The 14,314-nt window shown below is 43.7% G+C and overlaps 1 protein-coding gene across 3 annotated transcripts in view; it reads right to left on the minus strand.

Moving 5' to 3' along the window:
- Positions 1-11,290, minus strand: part of LOC147906249 (putative mediator of RNA polymerase II transcription subunit 26b) — a 31,440-nt gene extending 20,150 nt beyond the window's left edge. For all 3 annotated transcript variants that reach the window (XR_015541339.1, XR_015541338.1, XM_087377417.1), the window contains exons 1-6: positions 10,216-11,290; positions 9,451-9,519; positions 9,219-9,301; positions 8,865-8,932; positions 8,598-8,710; positions 8,370-8,397 (exon numbers count right to left, since the gene is read on the minus strand). Coding sequence is in view for 1 of the 3 variants with exons in the window: in XM_087377417.1 (XP_087233543.1) it covers positions 8,370-8,397; positions 8,598-8,710; positions 8,865-8,932; positions 9,219-9,301; positions 9,451-9,519; positions 10,216-10,587 (733 nt within the window). In the remaining 2 variants the exon portion in view is untranslated. The remainder of the gene's footprint in view (positions 1-8,369; positions 8,398-8,597; positions 8,711-8,864; positions 8,933-9,218; positions 9,302-9,450; positions 9,520-10,215) is intronic.
- Between the last annotated feature and the right edge of the window lie 3,024 nt (positions 11,291-14,314).

The raw sequence follows: 14,314 nt of genomic DNA on the forward strand, positions 1-14,314 counted from the left end.
ACATTTTAGTGATTTTGATATTTTCTACAATTATTGGTGGCTATCAGTATATGGTATTTCTCGGTGTTTTCCCAATTTATAGTGTTTTGAGTTCATCTTGGGATTGTGTTTCCTCTCGGTGTGTTTGCAAAAGTGACTGTTCATCCAGCTATAAAGGCATTTCAGTGTAGCTCTGCCAGTCTCATCAGCGCATCGTAAGTTTCAGAGACTATGTGCTCTGAAACAAGATCTACGTAGAGTATCTTATCAAATGGCAAGGTCCCCCTGAGGATGAAATTTCATGGCAGCCAGAAAGCATTGTCCAAGACTAACCCTATTTCCTTCCAGGCTGATTAGTAATTGCTATTTGCTGCACCGGTTGGACAGCCAGGATGTAAAATTTTGTGGGCAAATTTCTATGGGAAGTGATGGCTGTAATGAAGGGGGAAAATGGGCTAATTTAGAGGCCCTTTAGGGGGATTTTAGGTGGGACACGTGGAGGGACTATATAAGTCTCCATCCACCACCTTTTGATGTGACATCTAATCCTATCTACTCCCACCTTCTTCCTCCTATGTGCTGCCTATACTCTCTCTCCAATCTCTCTCTCTCTCTCTCTTTCCCCTCACTCTTTCTCTCTCTCTTTCTCTCCCTCAACCCCTTTCCCTCCTATCTCTCTCTCTCCTCCTCCTTCTCCCCTCTCCTCTTCCCCCTCTCCTGCCATCTCTGGCCTTCACCAATTCAGCCCCTATCCCCTTCATTGCAGTCAATAACAAGTTCCCTATGCCCCACTTTGAGTATATCTTGGAAAGGCTCAATGGTGCAAAATTTTTCTCAAAAATCGATCTCAAGAGTGGGTACCACCAAGTCCGGATTTTTGAAGCTAACATCCCAAAGACGGTTTTCCGAATAGAGCGAGCTCATTACGAGTTCGTCATCATGCCATTTGGTCTAAACAATGCACCACCGACATTCAACAAGATGATGTCTCGGGTATTTGCAGATTATATTGGAAAGTGCTTGTTCATCTTTCTCGATAATATTCCTCTCTTCCGCTATAGCAAAGCAGCATATTAAGGATGTGTGATGTGTTCTATAGTTATTGTGCAGAAAAGTGAGTTTGAGTTGCTGGAAATTCAGTATCTAGGATCCATTATTAGTGCTCAAGGGATTCAAAGAGAAGATTCAAGCTATCACCAGTTGGGCTGTCCCCACGACAACTCGGGAGATCCGATCCTTTGTGGGGTTGTGTCAAGTCTACAGCTCGCATATGGATGGTTTCTCGACATACGCAACTCCTCTTACAGATTTACTCAAGGGAGTAAAGACACACAGACAGAAATTTCAAGTTACAGGCAAAGCTTTGCAAGCCTTCCATGACTTGCAACCGTTTGCCACAACAGCACCAATTATGAAGATCGCCTCTTGGGATCATCCATTTTTTATAATCACAGACGCTAGCAATGTCGCCATCGGGACAGTTTTACATCAAGAGAATAGGCCCGTGGCATATTAGAGCAGAAAGCTCAACAATGTCGAAAAGAACTATTCAGTTTATGATAGAGAGCTCCGCGGTGTCATCCAAGCATTAAAACATTGGAAGCCTTTCCTCTACGAACGGACTTTTACAGTCAAGACAGATCACCAAGCCCTTAAGTAGCTTCAGACAATGCCTAGTTCACAATGGAGTGATCGACAGCAGTTTGGGGGAATGATTGAGTACGTCCCCACCAAAAACAACCCTGTTGCCGACACTCTTAGTCGGAAAGGCTCAATGCAGACCATTGAGAAGGCCACCGTGCTTGAAATCCAGGGAAAGGATCTTGATAGTATGAAGGCACAATACACGAAGTCAGCAAAGTTTGGCACACAGTTCCAGTTAGCCACGACTCTTGCTCCAGGCCATTACTCAGTAGAGGACGGTTGGCTTTTCTATAAGAAAAGATAATATGTACTCAAAGACAAACGACGGTTACTTCTTCATGATGCCCATTACGCCCTCACTGGTGGTCATCAAGATATCAATGGTACTTTGGAGAAGTTAGAGCGCTATTTCTATTGGCCAAAAATGTGGAAGGACGTATACGGTATACGGCTATGTTCAAAATTGTCAGATATGCCAAAAGGTCAAGGCTTCCCACAAGAAAGCGGTTGGCTTACTTATGCCATTGCCAATATCCGACGGTCCTTTCCAGGATATAGGTATGGACTTCATGGAACCACTTCCAACATCCGCATGTACACGTAACACTCAACGTCTTACTATTGTTTGTCGCTTTAGTAAACATTGTGCAAACAGACAGCCAGCGCTGAAGATGTAGCTCGTTTGTTCATAAAATATTGGTACCCCATTGGAGGGTTGCCAAGGACCATCACATCCGACAGAGACTCCAAATTCACGTCAAATTTTTGACGAAGCTGCACATGTCCAGTGCTTTCCATCCGCAATCGAATATATAGACGGAAAAGTATAATGGTATGGCATTTGATATTTTAAAATCATATTGTCATGATGCTCATGGAAAGTGGGAGTAGTTTCTTCCGCGTGTGCAAGCCATTTTGAACGATACCTATTTCTCAAGCATTGGTCGCACACCTTATGAAGCGACGTTTGGACGACGGTTTACATCACTCCTCCCCATGGTGTCTCCATCTCTTGAAGCCAACAAAACCACTGAACCGATGGCAAAGATTACAAAGTCCCTGAAAACCTGCATCGCCAAAGCTCAAGCATCATACAAGCGCCAGGCTAAAAAATCTAGACAAGATGTCCAGTATAAAGAGGGTCAATGGGTGTATTTATGAATTATCAAGCAGAGATTGAAGCAGGCGAGCAAGCGATACTCTAAGCTGTCTTTCGCGAGCTTCGGACCATTCCCTATCATTTGAAAGATCAATGATGTCTCAATGAAGTTACGCCTTCCGGACAGTTGGACTATGCACGAAGTGTTCCATGTTAGCTTGGTTGAAGACGTATTTTAGACGTCCTCGTACCGAGATTTCCGACGAGCAACAACCTAAAGTTCTTGATGAAGCCGAAGTTTTGCAACCACCAACAGGTCCTTCTTCATAGATTCAAGCATGGGTCAGAACGCGGGATCTGGAAGTTTTACATCAAGTTCGGATATCGAGATACCCATGAAGCAATGTGGTTGGACGAAGATTTTTCCCGATTTCCCACAAATTTTGGCAGCGTAATTCGAAGCAATGAACCTACCACCAAATTAAGAAGGGAATGTAACATGCACCCCTGCACTTGGGTGCAATGTGACACACTGGCTACATCGACAAGTGTGTAATAGTTCCCTAATAGGAGATTTTGTCGTATGCTGTGACCCCTTTGTGAGCCCTTGTCTAGGGACACTCAGGCACAAGCTATGTAAGTCAGTCTCTCAGCCTTAGGTCAAGTCAGAAGATCAGTTCTTGTTCACTGATACCCACTGGAGAACAGTAGGTTAGTGTTTCCATCTTAGGATTAGTGATAGGTCTAGGTCCAGCCTAGGATAGGAGCCCTTCTGGGCCCCCTCAAGGCTGGAACATGTGAAAGGGTATGCGCTGGGGGAGGGCTGCCTTTATACCCCACCCAATGGGGCCTTTTATGGGGGAATGAGCCCAACCAGCAGCCCAAAACAGCCAACCCAAAAGTCGGCCAGTTTTGGGGCTGGTTGGCTGTTTCCAGCCCCAAAAATAGGGTCCTTGCTGCCCTCATTTCTCATTCAGCTCCCCAGCCTTCAGCACTCCAAACAGCTCCCCTCCAGCCTCTTGTGTGCAGCCCAGAACACCTCCAAAGTTGGCCCTGATCAGCCTCAGCCTTTAGCTTTCAGTTCAGCCTGTTCGAAAGGTGTATACGCAGCACCACATTTGAGGATTCGGACCAGCAAATGGAGTAAGGTTAGGGTACTGTTTCAGCAGCTCTTTACAGCTTTCTTTACAGTTTTGCACAGCTCACTTCTCAGCTCTATATTTCAGTCACCTCTCGGCTCTCTTTTAAAATCTATTACTCCTAGCTTTCACTCTCTCACTCACGCAGTAGCCTTGCATCCCGGTGGACAGCACAAGCCTCTTCCTTGCCTTGCAGAAGTGCCCTACATTGTCAGTGTGGACAGCATCAAGGTCTCAATATTGATCGGCGTTGCCTCTCAGGTCTTTGTGTCTGCAATATGTGTGCACAATGCACTCTTCAGAAGCGCGTTTCTGTGCTCTCTCGAAGTGTGTTATTTGTATTTCTCAATTCTCCAAGTAAAAAGCAAATTCTCCCCTGATTGGGGGAGGGGGCCCTCAGTGGGTACAAGGACCCAATCGGTTGTCGACTCCATTCTCTCTCTTTATCTCCTTTCTCTCTCTATGGTACATAACGCTAATTCCTCGCTAAAGGTTTAAAGAAGGTCTTGCTGTGATTACACGATCAGATTATAGTTGCATGTTTAGATTTGCAAGGATGGGAGATAGCATTGAGCCAACTTGTCTCAGATGATAGAATGAAAGTGTGGGAGGAGCTGTCATATTACAAGCAAACAAAAGGGTTGTTTGGATGCAAAGAATGACAAGTTTAAGATTTCCTCAGTTCGTGGGTGGAGGATTCTGGGATAGAGCTCCATTAATGCAGCGTTTGGCCATTCCCATACTCAACCAGGGTGCTAGCTCTTCGCTGTTGAGCACTTGTGGAGCAATTTTGGAAACATTGCATCTAAGGCTTGGATAATGCAAAACTTATGTTTGCTTAACAAGAATAGGAACATTGCACTCCTAAACCATATATTGGATTTTGAGCTCACAAGGATGATGACAATGATGTAGCAGACAATGCTCCTAAGCATAAGGATGATCACTTTGGGAAATTGTTGTCTTATACCTGTAGTTGTCCATCATGCAAGGACAGATCCACAGTTGCCAGAAGACGTTTGCAGTTTGCAAATGTTTGCTTGCTGGTCTTGTTTGAAGCACATGTGGGCACTCCACAGGCCTACAATTTTTGAGAGATGCATTTAGTATTTCAACTCTAGGCTACTAAAATTCAAACATCCTCATAAAAAACTACTACCAAACCGCATGCGAGGGCTGAATCTTGCAGGCTGCAGGTCAGCATTAATACTGAAGTGTCATTGCCTTGTGGCCTTCATCGTCCTCATATTGTTTGCAGGTGAAGCATGCCCAAAAAATAACAAATTTGCAAACCCATTTTGAGCAAACGTTTTCTAAAGCATGCAATTGCATTTGTTTGCAGCTATTAACAGATCTCCAGTAAACTAAAGATGGTATGTAAGCCTTGTACCAGTCAATTTCTCTGCATCTTACATAGAGTATCCATCTGTAAATGTCATGCCAATGCTAGAGGCTGTGGTTTCCTAGGCAGTAAAAGCCATCATTTTGTAGAGACCATTTTCTCACACCTTTTGCAATATGTTCTTGTCTAAGATACATACACTTCATGATCAACCTATAGTAATTGCATGAACAGGAAGAAGGTCTTTGCATAACCATTTTCTCACACATCTTTTGCAACTATGTTCTCGTCTAAGATGTGCAAACCTTCATTTCAACCTAGTAAAGTAATTGCATGAACGAGAAGAAGGATCCAAAAGGACATCAAATAAAATATTGGTCTCACCTTGTCTTGTAGTAGATGATATATTAACTTTTCCGTTCATTGGATACTTGGGGTTGTCCCCAAAAGTTGTTCAGATGACATTCATCCACGGGTTTGAGATACCACTCCCTCTTGTTTGTAATGTGCTTAGGAACACCATTGTCCACAAACTATGCATCCATTGTACTTGTTATCTATTGACTTTGATGGGACCTCTCAATGGTGATGAATAGGTCGTTAATGACAACGTTGAGTCTTTGTCACCTCTTGGGACTTGTTCTTGCCTTCTTGATGCATTGAACTTGTTATCTCATTGACTTTGATGGGACCTCTCAATGGTGATGAATAGGTTGTTAATGACAACGTTGAGTCTTGTCACCTCTTGGGACTTGTTCTTGCCTTCTTTCTTGTTGGCAGCTCTAAACTCCACCTGGCAACTCCTCCGAACTGCAGTGGTCCTCTATGAACTTCAGTAGCTCTCAGTGAATGGCCCAAGTGCACCTATTTATAAGTGGGGAGAGGCCAGGTCTGTCCACCCCCAGGCTTGTGACTGGCAGTAAATTCAGGCCCTACCAAGTCTGTCATATGGGAGACCCATTGCAGACCTGCCACATGGCAGGTCAACTGGTCTTCTGGCTCCACTGACCCTTGTAATTCTCTGGCCAACCAGGAGCTGGGCTATATAAGCCCCTTAGCTATCCATACTTTCACCACTCTAGGCTCCTGTTCTGGGCCTTTGCTGCCCAACCATTTGCATTCCAAGACCTTTACGGCCTGCGTACACACCTTTATTCAGCTGATCTCTCTCCATCAGATCCAGCCTCTCCATTTGCAGATCTGCCACCCTAATGCGGCCTTTGCTGCCCATGTGGCAGTCCATCTACTGCCCTAGTTGCTGCTTCAGCTAGCCCACAGTTTAATATTTGTACTCTGAGATTTCCATAGCAACAGCAGTATTGTGTTTGATGATATTTCTGCCATGGATAAGGTGAACTGATCAGAGATCTGTTGAGATTGCCTTCGGTATAACCTTCATTATTCTATGCATTTGACAGTCCCCCAATTCACATTGTTGAATTTTAATTATGTTCTGTGATCTCATCATAAATGTCGACTTTGCTAACCTTGTTGTCCGCTTCTGCTGCCATCTATTGTTTCATTTGATTTCATTTGAGTGTTGATCATTTCATGAACAGTAGAAACAAGCTGCGGTGCAAGAGGGGATGTATTATATTTTTGTATTTTTGTATTACCTCTCGAACAACTGGTTGCATGGAGTCCTTCATGAAGGCAGCTAGGAGGATGTGGGTTAATAAAGGCATCTTGATACTGGATTATTTGTTTAATTGGACTTATTCTAGTCTTACAAAGGTATATATCTTGATACTGGATTATTCTTCATTGGTAAGCACTCCCCTTTCAGGGTCCGCTCTGGGCTTGTGAGTATACACCTTCTAGGCTTTTTGTCATGTGGGTTTGCTTGAAGGCATCCTGCTCCCTGCCCCCTTCTTCCCCCCATCTCTCTCTCTCTCTCTCTCTCTCTCTCTCTCTCTCTCTCTCTCTCGTTCTCTCTCCCCCTCGTCCTCTTTTCAACCCTTTCCTCCTTCTAGCTTCTTCCATTCCTTGGTCCCTCCTCACTCTCTTTCATGACCCCTCCTGCTTTTCCTCTCTTGGAAAGGGTAAGGGAATACTTCTATTCTCAGGAGTGCAAGAAGAAGGGAGATATTCAGCATCCCACTGAGCATCCAAAAGGAGATAGCAAGTGCTGCAGGTGTTGGACATCTGTAGGTGCCATCCTTTGTAAGGTTTATGACCTATTTGGGTGCAATATACATTGAGACTTTAGGCTGTCTTTCACTGCTCCATATCCGAGTCTCCAGGTCTGTTAGTCTTGTGCACACGTACCACATGAAGTTGAATCTACTTGGCATATTTGCTTTGGTTCAGAGTTCTTCAGTTAGTTACAATTATTCGAGTTGCATGAGGTTTGACTCTCAATCGGCAAGACCCTCTGTGTTCTAACAGGTTATCAAGGCTAGGTTTGGTGCATGCCAGATTCACCAAGAGTAATTGCTGGAAAATGACATCTGGAGCAAACAAGTAAAAGTCTGGCCTCTCCAATGCCTTTGTAGAATCACTGTTGTGCTACTTGCTTGTATCAAGCCTTTTTTGCTTAAAGCACCTCCACAAGTCAGTGCAGTTTGAAAACTCCCTTTCTAGGACGCATGCAAGAGAGGAGTTTGTATCCATAAGAGGGTAGGAGAGCTGGGTACAAAGTATGGGTAGATGGCTTCAGTAAAAGCAATGGAGGTTGCCCACTCCTACATAGATGAGAGAGAAGCACATGGGGCTCCTAGACAGACATGGTGAACATGGCGAAATGTGATGTTACAATCTTAATGCCCTGTGTGCTAATTATCTCTAGAAGGTATTCTTGGAGCTTCTTCTAGCGAACTTTCATGTAGAGTCCAAAATATATTTGATGATGTGTCAAGGATTCCAAGTGTCATGTTGCTTTGTCAATGACATTTCTAAGCCCTTGACAAATGTAGCTGCATGCCACTAAGCTAAATGACAAATAGAAACAGGAAACTGCTTTGAATGTGAAATGAAAATGAATATGGTTTCAAACTCAACCACATTCATACATGTCTAACATCACAGATTGCACAGTACCAAGCAAAGAGATGGCACAATAGGCTCCCAATCATAAAACTCAGAAGATGATGCAATAAAAATCAACAGTAAACAAAGCGTAGAACTGGTAGCCATACAAAGCATAGAGGTGATAAAATCAACTTACATGTTTCATCATCCATAAAGTCGAACAGCTTCGCCCCAACCACATGCAACAAAACCGAAATACGTTCGCTATTAGATTTCAACTTCGCAAACATCATAGAAAACGCACATTCATCTAAAGCATGGCAACTTTTGTCAATGATGAATAAGGTGTGTAATCTGACTCATGCTGGCAGGGCCATTTAACTTACAACCCAGAAAATAAGCTAAATATCACAGTGAGGTGTACCTGAGACATCTCTAACGAGGCATTCCGTGCAGCCAACAAAGCACCTTCATCCATCGGTGGTGAAGGCAGACCATCTTCCTCTTCATCAGCTGGTGAGTCAGATGGCATTATACCTACGAGACAATTAAAAAAACATAAGCAAAGCAACATCAACACAAAGCATTCTACAAATTGAAGAGAGAGAACTGAAAATCAAATTCAAGTGCATGCCTTGATGGGATGTGCAACATGAACAACTCATGCATAGCAGGGGAGCATCCTAAATACCTTCTGTGGCAGCTGCAGCAACATCCTCCGCACTCTTATACCAGTGCTCTACCGTATCCTTCCACTCACTGCATTTTTAGCAACCAAGAATTTACAACGGAGCAAAAGCAATCTGGGTTAAATGATGGTAAACCATGGTCCCCTGAAGCTCTACCATAAAAATGGATACCCAGAGACTCTTTTTTGTAAGTTTCAGGCTGCTATGGCTGTAGATGTATGAAGAAAGAAGAGGCGTGGGGAGTGGGGGCGGGGGGAGGGGTGGGGGGCGTGTATGACTTTTTTTGTCTTGATAATCATAAATAGCATTTTCATTGTTCATCTCTTAGGCTATCAAAACTCGAGACTCCAGCTTACCTCACGAGCCGTTTTGCCAAAGATCGGACTCTTCCAGAGGAATGCTTGCGGAGGCTATTTACAGTTTTCCCTATTTCAGTTTCCTGAGGGCATCTCCATGCATTCAGGAGAGCAGACAAGAGGATCCTTCTCCACAACCACGAAGCATACTAGAAGTGCTTGAAGAGGGACAAGATGCACACTAAAATAACCCAGCAGCAAAGAACCAAGCATTTGTAGAGCAATGGCATACCTTCAACCCATCAAATGATAGCTGCATAAGCTCCAACCTTTGCAAGGAGTCAAAAATCTCCCGTTCTGACTGTAGGCACACCACACAGGTTTGGTGAAATTTAAAGCATCCTCTTTAAATCACAATCTTTCAATACACAATAGTAGATGAACTCAATTGACCGAGTAACATCCAACCACCATACAAGATACTTGAATCCTCAATCAATGATGTGAAGTCTGTTACCTTGGAAAAAATCCCCCCCTATCAAAACTTAACCGTTGTTATGCTGAGTTGCAACGGTATGTAATTGATATAATGAGGCTCGCTTGGCAGGAATTCAGACGTATCTAAATCTACGAGGAAATGCCCAAGATTGGTACACCCTTTAAACAGGGACTAAGAGGACCTAAAACGCTTTACCATCCAGCACAAGAAGTCACTGAAACTAGCACACTTCAAATTTGTGCCATCAATGCCTAGCAGCAAATTAAAAAGCATGGGGATCTGCCCATCAAAGATCTTGCTCTGGAGGCAAGCTACAATACGAATTTTGCAGTAGAAGTGATTTTCGATCCGCTTGATGCGGTCTACAGAAACAGCCTACTAATGCAAGTCTTGACCCATAAAAGGGGGCCAATCACAGACGCTGCCTTCGGATCCTCTTATCACGGCAACCTCCCTTGGAAGCCGCCGGCTACTGGCAAAGCCTCTTTGTAGGAGACCTCGCACTAAAGTTTCTCACACCACAACTAAGGTATTAACAGTTAGGTGCTCATTGTCTACCTGATCAGGGTCAAGGAGAGTATCTTTTATCCTCAAAACCTCTCTTTTCAAGATACTTTCTTCCTCCATTTCCTCTGTTAGAGCTTCGGCCTCGTCGTAAATCCCATTAGGCGTATCAATCCGATGCTCTTCATCGCTGCTGGCTTCGCTTTTGCGTGGAACGTCAGCTCCACGACACTCGTCTGATTTTGGTGCATCGTCTTCGCCCGCTAGCAAATCAAGTTTTTCCGGTGCAAAGAGCTTCTGTGCGAGTCTGTCTCGTTGAGAAGGGAAATCATCTGGATTGTCCATATAGGCGATTGCCAAAGCCCGCTCACAGATGGCCCATAAGTCTACTCCCGCACTTTGGAAAAACTCTCGCCACCTCTCCATTGATGCCTTCAAATCTACAGCCCAATCACCCCGAGAATACACACCTTCTCTTCTTCTCTAAAGCCCTCCCGCGGCAACTCCTAAGTCTTCTGAACTAACAGCAAATCTTGAACACGGAGCCCGCAATTGTGCCTTGCCTGGGCCCTCACTACGTGCACAAATAACGCTGATGCCCACTTTACAACTCCCAGAGGACATCATCCGCAAGATTTGCGATATTCATTTTTGTGGAGGAAAGGCCGATTGGCCATTCAATTAATTTCATTGGCAAGAAAGATCTAAAAAGTACTCTTGTCTCATCAACAGGCGTAAATGAGAGACTCCAGGAGGTGAGTTAATTTGCTGGGGCGTGGAGCGGAGGACTAAGAAGCTCTAGGTAATCGAAAGCCAGGTAGATGAGAGGCTTCCGGCCGAAATGTTGGGTGCTGCAATCTGCCCAAAAAAGGCAAGCTGAAAGGGAAAGGAAATGGCTGAAAATGCAGAAGGGGAGGAGAGGCCAAAGGTAAGAGAAGCAAGGGAGGGAGAAAGGTTATGAAGGAAGAAGAAGACGGTGTGATTGGGACGAAGGGTCGGCAGAGAAAGAAGAAACAAAAAAGGTATGTCGGGTAGAAGAAGAGGAAGAAGATGAAGATGATGATGATGATGATGATGATGGTGATGATATGACAGAATGGAAGCGTTGCACAGCACCAGAGAGAGACCCCTCCTCCTCAAAGAGAGACAGAGAGAGAGAGAGAGTGCACAAGACGACAGTTAGCTGGTCCTTGCTGCTCAAGCTTTTTAGCACCCACCTCGATCTTCATATTCATTTTCTCACCTTCCCATCTGTGGGTGTTTGTGTGCCCCCACCCTTGTAGTGCTTCAGGAATCAGATTGTGAGCGAGAACTCGCATCCCTGTTCAAGATTTGATCCTGCCTTGGCATCTTGCCATTTCACAGCTCTCGTCCTCAGTCACATTGGGTCATTACAGCCAGTTCATACCCCTCGTAGTTTGTACATTGGAATTGCTCCTACTCCCATGACCTCACTCTTGTTTGCACCACCTCCATCTCACAATTGGTTATGTCATCTCACAATTGGTTATGTCAGATCACTTCTTCTAATTGTCGTCTTCAATCCCGTCTCTTAGTCATTTCATTTCATCAATATAACTTCACAACTAGAAATAGAAACTACTCAATCCACGAGTGCCTAATGTGGATCTCAACTTTCACATTTCTCGACATCTCACCTCTCTTCAAACTTTCACCCGAGTGAATAATAGGGGGTCTTTACAACGGCCCAAAAATTCCGAGAAAAAATGTCTCAAATTTTTTCTCTACCCAATAATTTCTCAAAATAGTCCCTAGTCTGACACTCCTAAGGTCGAATCAATTCCCCTAAGCCTTTCCTATCACATCCAAAAGGGCATCTATTGTCACCCTCAATTCCAAAATCCCAAGCTCATCACCCTACAAATTGCAATGCATGCAAATCGCCATCATCCGAATACTTTGCCCCGTCTCCACTTAAATTCAAGCATACCAATCTGTCATGGCCTAATTTGAACCATACTTTTCATCTCCACCATGCCCATCTCACCCTCCATCTCCATCCCCGTCAAAAGGCTCCAGTGGACTGAAAATGGATCTCATCCATTAGATCAAGCACCTTTCATAATCATAATTCGAGGGCCATGGTAAATATCACACAATCATTGCCTCCTCGTCTCTACCAAAGTTATAATCTAAGGTGTCAGTTGGTTATGGCAACCTCCCTAAAACTCTAAGGCCAAAAAACTATTGAAGTCCACCTTTCAACTCATGTAGTCCATCTTTCACCTCATGTAAAAATGGCTAGCGGCATCCATTGCTCGCTCCATGAAAGATGTCCTCCAATGATTCCCCTATGCCATCTGTTGTGACTGACAAACTCGTTGTAGAGTGAGGATTTCTCATATTACACTTGGATTGAAGATTCTCCCTTTCACCTCACATTTTAAGCATTGCTCAGACCATTTACCCTTGCTTCATTCCTACCTTCTTCATCATCTCCATCTTCATATTGCCTAGTCATCACTTTACAACCTCATTGCACCTTCAAATTGTTGTGCAGGCACATCGCCATACAACATTTTTGCCTATCCCTCATTTTATCCTGACACTAGCTATCCTAAAGAATAGTTGTTGGCCTCACTGGCTGGGACTTCCTTCAACATTTGGCAAATCTATGAATACCATGGGAATTCTCACCTTCCATCACTCTACTTGCCTTGTAGTAGATTGTCCACACATTGTTTTGCAGTTGTTGCTTGTGCTAGATCATAGCTTCTTTATCATCTCCATCTACACCATCAGTACTATGTCTCAATTTTTAAGCTATACTTCTAAGGCCAATCCCCTATCATCGAAAAACCTTGCCCATGTCACTTCCAATTCATGAACAATGCACAACCAACAGCTACACCATATTGCTCCTATTATGGAATTCCCCAATTCCATCATTGGTATCTCTGTCTCCAGATTGGCGATGTGATTAGTGTTTTCAAAATCATGTCCTACTTTGATAAAACAAGAGACAAGCTGCACCTTCTGCTTTTAAGTTCTTACCTTCACGTTGCATTGTAATGCCATCACTATATTTCACCATTCTCCATTTCAATAATAGCAACCACTCAAACCTATTGTTGCTGCTACCACGCTTATGGTTGTGGCACTACTATGGACCTTCGTTTGCACCAATGTTCCCTTCGAATATCTCCATCTGCATGAATGAGAGAATCCACAACATTAGCAAAATTCAAATTCTCACATCCGTGGACCCTACCTCTCTCTCTTCCTATCTCTCTTGCCACCTTGCCCTTTCAAAAATCATCCCCTCAATGCAAAATTGTAGCTTCTCTCTAACAATGAGAACCTTTTTTCTTAATTTCCATTGCACAAATTGACGAGGCAAGTGTACAAGATGGGCTTGAAGTCTCTTATTGTGACATTATGCATTGTAGTTCATGTTCGCATACTCTGAAATCCATGCACCATCTATGGCTTTGCACATCCGTAACTCCCTCCAATGCAAATTCATGGAGCTAGCTTCAGAGAACTTCACGCCAGTAACTCTTGCAAGACGCTTCATTGTGTCTCTCCATGTACCAATCAAATTTGGGCCTTAACTTAACCTCACATAAGCTTTGGCTCCGATTGCACTTTGTGGTGTAAGCATCAGTATTATGAAGGGCATGCTAAGAGCCATTGCATAAAGTCAAAAGAAGAGGCATTTGGTGGCCCATTACATGGTTAGGAGAAGTGGCACCTACTTGAATATATCTATGTTTGCGAGGTTTTAGACCTAGCTGGCATGAGCTTCGAGCATGGTAGTAAATACCTAAGCGCATCCTTTTGATTGGCTGTGATGCCCCTATCAAGTTCATAAATGTGAGCTACAAGCTCCATGGTAGGTCTTCGAGGACTTTCGATGAGCATTGCATATTTTGGAACTGCACAATAAACCTCCAACTTCTAGCTTCAACTTTCAAGTTGCGTATTACCCCCCTATCGCTATAGGCAACTTAAAAGTATTTAGTCCAAGAGTACAAAATTACAAACATGTCCTTGAAGTTCTTTAGTAGAATGGGAGGGCGATAGATATCTCTACTATGCAAAGGAGAAAAGTAGTATGAATTGTTTGAAAATGGAATATCATATCTCCCTTGAAAATAATCCCTTTTGCCAAAGTTGTTTATGAACATCA

Source organism: Dipteris shenzhenensis, chromosome 1, assembly GCF_047967505.1.
Source record: "Dipteris shenzhenensis isolate YYH24624 ecotype China chromosome 1, Dip_SZ_1.0, whole genome shotgun sequence".
In the NCBI taxonomy this organism is placed as follows: domain Eukaryota; kingdom Viridiplantae; phylum Streptophyta; class Polypodiopsida; order Gleicheniales; family Dipteridaceae; genus Dipteris; species Dipteris shenzhenensis.